General features: G+C 49.8%; 1 protein-coding gene across 1 annotated transcript in view; it reads left to right on the forward strand.

Moving 5' to 3' along the window:
- SLC29A3 (solute carrier family 29 member 3) overlaps nucleotides 1-3,766 on the forward strand; it is a 45,510-nt gene extending 41,744 nt beyond the window's left edge. Inside the window, exon 6 of the mRNA XM_070781992.1 lies at nucleotides 1,992-3,766. Within this exon, the coding sequence (XP_070638093.1) occupies nucleotides 1,992-2,643 (652 nt within the window). The 3' untranslated portion in view covers nucleotides 2,644-3,766. The remainder of the gene's footprint in view (nucleotides 1-1,991) is intronic.
- The last annotated feature ends 3,914 nt before the right edge of the window (nucleotides 3,767-7,680 follow it).

Raw genomic sequence — 7,680 nt, forward strand, 5'->3', positions numbered from 1 at the left:
CAACCAGAGGAACTTGGTGGGGAGCTTCCTCAGAGTCAACCAAGGCAAGGACTTGACACTGAGTAGAAGGGGAAGTAAGAATAGCCCTTTCCCTAAATAGTGATTGGGAAACAAGACAGGATTCAAGGCCAAAGTGCCCAGCTCAATATCACATGGAAGAGTGATTCTGGAGAGGAACCCGCCCACTGACTTGCTTGTTGACAATATGTAGCCCTTAGGATAGGAGGGCTGGCAGGGATCTCAGAAGCTTATAGCCACAGAACCCTCCATTTTATAGAGGAGGAAACTGAGGCCCCAAGACACCTCAGTCACAGACTTGGCCTCAGGTCACACAGGGAGGCAGAAGTAGGGCTGAAACCAGAACCCAACTATCACCAACCTTCTGTTCTCCCCAGCCTCACCCAAGTCTTCTGTTTGAGATATGTTAATACATATTGGGGCTTCCCTGGTGACTCAGATGGTAGAGTATCCACCTGCAATTCAGGAGACCTGGGTTCGATCCCTGGGTTGGGAAGATCCCCTGGAGGAGGGCATGGCGACCCACTCCAGTATTCTTGCCTGGAAGATCCCCATGGACAGAAGAACCTGGCCGCCTACAGTCCTTGGGCTCACAAAGAGTTGGACACAAATGAGCAACTAAGCACAGCACAGCACGTGGTAATACAATCAGCTTGTATCTCCTGGTTTTTAGGCACCTGAGGCCCAGAGAGGTTGAGTGACTCAGGCAATGCAGCAGGGCAAAGGGACAGCAACGCAAAGAGAACTTAGCCTTTTCTACTCTGGTCAGAGTAGAAGAAATTGAAAAAAATGTTCATGTTCAGTGTTGAGAATAGGGGGGAAAATATACTTTTATAGGCTTATCAGTTCTTTCAACAATTTTGTTTTGAAGGGTTATTCTCTGCCTGGAGATTTAGCTGGGAACAGCCATACATGTTCTTGCCCCAGGGAACTGTCTTCACTTCAAGGAGACAGATGATAAACCAGTAAACCAACACAATGATTATAAACTGTGGTCAGTTTTTTCTAAAGAAACGGGTGCTCTCATGGAGATTGAAGGGTAGGTTATGCTAGTTTGGATGGGTAGGTGGCACAAAGTGGAGATAAATTGGTTCTACCTATCCAGAGAGCAGGTTATCAATATCTATCAAATTTTTAAAGATTTTAAAGCAATTTTAAAAATTGCTTGTGATCCAGCAATTCTTCTAGAAATCTGCTCTACTGAAATTCTATACAAAGATTTATGTATAGGGATATTCATTGTACTATTGTTTATAGTAGAGAAAACTAGAGCTAACCAACATGTCCAGCATTAGGGGAACAGTTAAACTGTTTATACACGCAGTGAATACTCAGTGGCAACACAGCATGGAGGCAGAACCGCCTGTCCCTTGTGAAAGGATGGCCACAGGATACTGTCCTTTAGCAATAGTGTGCATGCATTTATGTGTAATAGTTATGCATCTATTTAGGCAATTATATAATATATTTATATTATGTCATTTATACTATTGCAGAAAGTTTTACAATACATAAAACTTTAGTCCCACTTTTGCTTAAGAAACTTCACTCTGTATTATTTGGGTTCATTTCATCAAGCATGTGTGACTTCTATAATTTAAGATTTTAAGCTATTTTATATTTGAAAAATAAATACTACTTCAGCTCCACCTCTCCCCACCCTATAACCAAGCAAAAATGAGTGAGTGAAGACTAGAGCCCAGGCTCATCGTGAAGGGTCAGTACTGGCTTCCTTTGTCCCCACTCATGACATGACCAGCACCACAGAACAACGGACTGGAGCCCAGCCTTTCAGGCAGCACCAGGGCAGGAAGCCTGGGGACTCTGCAGGCCTCCCTCCAGCCATCCCGCAGCACATGTGTCATCTGAGGGCATCCTGGGGCTTGGGCTCTACGTGCTGGACCACCTTGTCCCTGGGAATCCCAAGTGACCCTTCTTTCTAGGCCCTCTGACCACCAGCTTCTCCCCTGCAGGTACTACATGAAACCTGTCTGGCCAACCGTGTTTTCTGGTGAAGAGCAGCTGCCTCAGGACTCCCCCAGTCCCACTTCGGTGGCCCCAGGATCCAGCGACCCCCAGACGCCACCCCTTGGCCCCATCCTGAAGAAGACCACTGGCCTGGGCTTCTGCATCATCTATCTCTTCTTTATCACCAGCCTCATCTTCCCCGCCATCTGCACTAACATTGAATCCCTCAGCAAGGGCTCGGGCTCGCCGTGGAGCACCAAGTTCTTCGTCCCCCTCACCACCTTCCTCCTGTACAACTTTGCCGACCTGTGTGGCCGGCAGGTCACGGCCTGGATCCAGGTGCCCGGGCCCAGAAGCAAGGCGCTGCCCGGGCTCGCGCTCCTCCGGACCTGCTTTGTCCCCCTCTTCGTGTTCTGCAACTACCAGCCCCGCGGCCACCTGCACACAGTGCTCTTCCAGTCTGATGTGTACCCGGTGCTTTTCACCTCGCTGCTGGGGCTCAGCAACGGCTACCTCAGCACTCTGGCTCTCATCTACGGGCCCAAGATCGTGCCCCGGGAGCTGGCCGAGGCCACCGGGGTGGTGATGACCTTTTACATGGGCCTGGGCCTGGTGCTTGGCTCCGCCTGCTCTGCCCTGCTTGTGCACCTCATCTAGGAAGGGCGATGACCGGACTTCAGTGCTGCATGGCGCCTGGGAGCTTCAGCAGGATGGGCAGAAAGTGCCAGAAGGGCCCAGGTGGTGAGCAGGAAAGGCTGGAGTTGGTCTCTGCAGAGCCCAGCACACACCCGGGCCTGGTTGCTCCCAGGGATCTGGGACCGGTGCCATTCCCAGGCCAGGCAGACATTCCAGACACTTCAACAGACGTCCTGAGACGTTTCAGGACCAAAGACACCTGAATAAGACACAGTTACCAGTTACACAGTCAGAAAACTCCTTGCCAGTGGGCGCGTTCTGCCTGTCATTATTCCCTCCTGGGAACTGTGTTGCCAGTATTTGGCTCTGAGTTGTTAGAGGGCGAGTGCCAAGGCTGTCTCCAGTCACTTTGCCTTCTCCCAGCCTTGCTCCTTCCAGCTGATGGCAAGATGTGAGACTCCTTAGCTCTCCTACCCAGGGGAAGTCCCCCTGGGATGGCCAGTCCTCAGGCCCAGGACCCGAGCCTGTGCAAACCCCACTTTCCACTAACCAGACCGCAACCCTGGGAAGGCAGGCCTTCCAGGAGCCCTTCATTCCCTGGACGTGGGCTCCAGAGGGCCTCCCTGTGTACACGGGACCAAGCATGTCAGGCCTGGATTTCAAACAGGGATCCTTCAAGTGGTCTGTGGCCTGGGTCAGGACAGGGTTACGTCCCTGTTTACAGAATGTCAAGGCCATTGGTTCAACGGCCTAATAAATACCTGGGTATTTAATGAAAGCCTTATTGATGGCTGTTTTAGGGTCTTGGCAGGAAACAGCATACTCAAATTGAGTAATTTAAGAATATTTGAAGAGTGAATATAGGAACCCTAAGGGGTTATGTGCATTATATCCCAGAAGTAGTAAGGTGGTCTTTTCCAGGCCTGAGGAGAGGGGCACGTCCAGCCTGCTGTAGCCCACAGGATGTGTGTCCCCTCCCTGCCATCCCTCTACAGCCGAGAATCAGGCGGAGAACAGAGTGTGGATGGAGGGGCAGGTGTCCAGGGGGAGCCACAGGCCCCTTCACTTGCATAAGTGGTTTATTATGAGCATCCGTAGAGCTCTGAAGCTTTGTCAACAGAATTAGATGTTCCTTTGTCCTGGCTTGTTCTGAGTACTTGTGTGTTTTGAAGCTGTTGTTTCCAAAGGCAATGCTCGTGTTCTGAGGCCCCCACATGCTCCCCTGACATGAGTAATAATTTGTATTTTTTCAGGTTCCTTGAAGGCTCCCACAAGGCTGTTCCTTGGGGGAGCAGGCTGACGTGGGAATTAGAGAAAGGGACTAGATCAAGCAGGAGTTCTTTCTCAAGAATCATCCTGGAAACACAGAGCTTACCCCCAAGAAGTGGCAACCCTGAGAGACATAAAGCAAGGAGCCCCTGCTCTGAAGAGTGCCAGATCTGAGATGTCCTGCAGACAGCTGATTAAACCGGGAAGCAGCCAGTAATCCACCCAATGGCAGCAGATTATGTTCCCTACCGACTCAGGCTAGTGCACACTCCTTTTCTTTCACCAGAGATTGAAAAGGACACCCTTGAAAGGTTTTCTGAAACCTGACACTTGAAAAAAAAATTTTTTTTAATTAAAAAAATAAATTATCCCATCTCCCCTCGTCTTGCAGGAAGCTGAAATCTCCCCCTTGGTTTTTTTCACTGCCTTCGGTGCTGTTGATCATTTGGGGCATCTGTCTGGCAGGTGGCTCATCTCAACCTCAGGTATCTTATAAATGGGCAGCATGTCTGTGTGAAGGTAAAACTGCAGTCTCTGAGCTCGGGGGTGGGGACTACCTGGAGCTAACAGAGGAGGAGTGGGGGTCTCTCATGCTCTGTTGAAGAGGGGTAGCTTTCCTCTGGTAGTAAGATGATTTGAAATTAGCGTGAAGTGAGAGGGGGAGGAGGGTGGCCAGCCATGTCGGTGCAGCGCTGTGGGAACTGAGATGATGGACTCTCAGTGCCAGCGCCAGCGCCAGCTCTGCTGCTAGAGGAAGGGCCGGCTGCTCGGCTGGTGGGAAGAGTATTCAGGCTTTTTCCCACTCTTCTTTGTTGCTCACTTTAGTGGGGATTTTGCAAAGGATCATTTCTTCTCAGGGAGGGAGGAAGGAGAATAAAAACACATCTCCAAGTAGAGGGGCAGACCATGGAGTTCAGGCACTCTTGTCCCCGAGTTACTGTAACAGCTGCTCGTGGGGCTTGGCTGCTCTGGGTCTCAAGTCTCGTGTGACCCTAGCAGGCTTGTGGAACTAGCTCACATGTTCTGGGTGTGAACAAAACTTGCTAAAGAGAAGGATTTTTCCGTGAAAGAGGTGGAGAGGGATCCCCGAGACATTGCCTTTGTCTAATAGTTCTCTCATTCAATCCCAAGTGGCAGTTTTTAGTGCATGCCCTTGCGTATTTCCAGACATTGTCATTTTCCTCCTTTCATTCAAAACAGAAAGCCAAAGGCAGCCAAACGACTGACTGTTTAACTAGTGGGTGACCAGTTCCTGCACCCATGAGGCCATGAGAAGGCTTGAATCAGGGGTAGATTTTATTAACAAAGACCCTCATTCTGCTGTCTTCAGCCCAGTACTGCCAAGGAGATTTGGGGCCTTCTAATTAGCTTGGACGTGACATGAGTTGGGATGGAGGGGTCACTTCAGGACCTCAGCTTCTGAGACTGTGGAATGCTTTAACAGAGAACACCAACTAAAAGAGGGAAGGCCAAAAGTCAGTTGAAAGAAGATTTTATTCCACTGGAGGTTACATTTAAATAAAAGATGTTTATCTTTAAAAAAAAAACTGTATCACAGTTGTTTTACAATGTTGTGTTAACTGCTGCTGTACAGCAAAGTGATTCGGGTGTACGTACACATATTTAGAATATTCTTTTCCATTATGGTTTATCATCGAATATTTTTAAATTAATTATTTATTTATTTTTGGCCATGCTGGGTCTCTGTTGCTGTGCAGGGTTTCTCTAGTTGCGGTGAGCAGGGGGCTACTCTCTAGCTGTAGTGCCAAGCTTCTCACTGCAGTGGCTTCTGTTGTGGAACATGGGCTCTAGGGCGGGGGCTTCAGTGATTGGGGCACGTAGGCTCAGTTGTTGTCGTTCCCGGGCTCCAGGGCACAGACTCGATAGTTGTGGCCCATGAGCTTGGTTTGAAGCCTGATACCCTCGACTATCTAGGGTATTGAATATAGTTCTCTGTACTGCACAGTCGGACTTTGTTGTTTACGCATTCTTACAAAAGCTTAGGTCTGCTAACCCCAACTTCCCACTCCGTTCTTCCCCAACTGCTTCCCCCTTGGCAACCACAGATCTGTTCTCTGTCTGTGTTTCTGTTTCGTAGATGGGCTCATTTGTGTCACATTTTAGATTCCACATATAACTAATCCACATATAACTATCTCTTTCTCTTTCTGACTTACCTCACTTTGTGTGATTATCTCGAGTTGCATTCATGTTGCTACAAATGGCATTATTTCATTCTTTTTATGGCCGAGTAGTGTTCCATCATACATGTATGCCACATGCTCTTTACGCGGACGCTTAGGTTGTTTCCGTATCTTGGCTCTTGTGACTAGCGCTGCTGGGAGCATAAGGGTGTGTGTTTCTTTTCGGCTTATAGTTTTGCCTGGGTGTATGCCCAGGAGTGGGATGCTGGATCATATGGTAATTCTATTTTTAGTTTTCTGAGGAACTTCTATACTGTTTTCCACAGTGGCTGCACCAGCTTACATTCCTACCAGCAGTGTAGGCGCATTCTTTCTCCACACCCTCTCCAGCGTTTACTCTTGTAGACTGTGTAACGACGGCCATCCTGACTGGTGTGAGGCACTGTAGTTTTCATTTTCATTTCTCTATTAGTGATGTTGAGCATCTTTTCATGTGCCCATTAAGCCCATGCTCATCTTAATCCCATGTTGCGTTCTGAGTGAAAGTATGTAGTTTCTACTTTACCAGCATCACTTCCTTGGTGGCAACTTGGTCAGTGCTGGTCATGCCTGGGGCTCAAGTCAACTGCTACCCTCTACCTGTCAGCCGGGGTCAGCCCAGTTTCCAATCCAGCTTTGACCTCAGCAGGATCCACTAGGAATTTCAGCCCACTAGCTGGTGGAGACAGGGACTAGCCATCTGGTCACAGACCTCTCCTTGAAACTCAAAGGAGACCCAGGGTCTTGGTCAGCCTTTCTATCAGCTGCCCAGACTTCTGGCTCATTGCTCCCTGTGCCAAAGCTTTACCTACATTATTCCCCCATCTGTAGATGAAGACAGTGAGGCTCAGAGAGGTTAAGTAACTTACCCAAGATCACTCAGCTACTAAGTGCCCAAGACAAGAAACCCAGTTCTTCCTAAACTCAGAGGTCCTCACCCAGCCTGCCCTCATGCTTCCATATTGAACCTCCACTTTCTCCTTGGTTCTGTTGCCCCTGTTTCTTTGTCTTAGATTACTGAAGTGTTGTTCCGAGTAGCTCTGTTGCCCAGAACCCTGGCCTAGTTGATCTGACTAGTACAGCTGACCAGAATCCCTGCTGGACTGATCACTTGTGGATCCAGGCCCGAGGCCACATCAGGCTCACCACTCTGACCAAGCTGTGCCGGGCATGGGCTCTTGGGCTGCTTCCAGGTCTGCTCTGTCCAGTCCATTTCAATCCTCAGCCCCTGCCCTCCTGGTCCCATGCCCCCACCTTCCCCACACCAGCCCCAGCTGCTGAGGTCACCCCAGCATGGCTGCTGCTGGACCCGTCTTTGGACCCAGGGTGGTAGGACACAGGGCAGCTGGGGGTCGGGAAGCTTGCACCCTGCTCCCCCAGGCACTGGCTGTGGGAGTCACGAAGCCACCGAGTCAGTTTCCTCATCTGTAAAGGGGGTTGACAAGTCCAGGAGGTGAGACTACCTGCTGTGCCAGTGAACCTCCACGCACACCCGGGCATGCCCACTCCCCAGCCCACACAAGCAGGGCGACCCAGAGGGCACAACTCACACCCTCCGCTCCCACCCAGGATCTGGCCACACAGGAAGAACACAGGCAGCATCAGC

This window comes from Bos indicus, chromosome 28 (genome assembly GCF_029378745.1).
Source record: "Bos indicus isolate NIAB-ARS_2022 breed Sahiwal x Tharparkar chromosome 28, NIAB-ARS_B.indTharparkar_mat_pri_1.0, whole genome shotgun sequence".
Lineage (NCBI taxonomy): Eukaryota > Metazoa > Chordata > Mammalia > Artiodactyla > Bovidae > Bos > Bos indicus.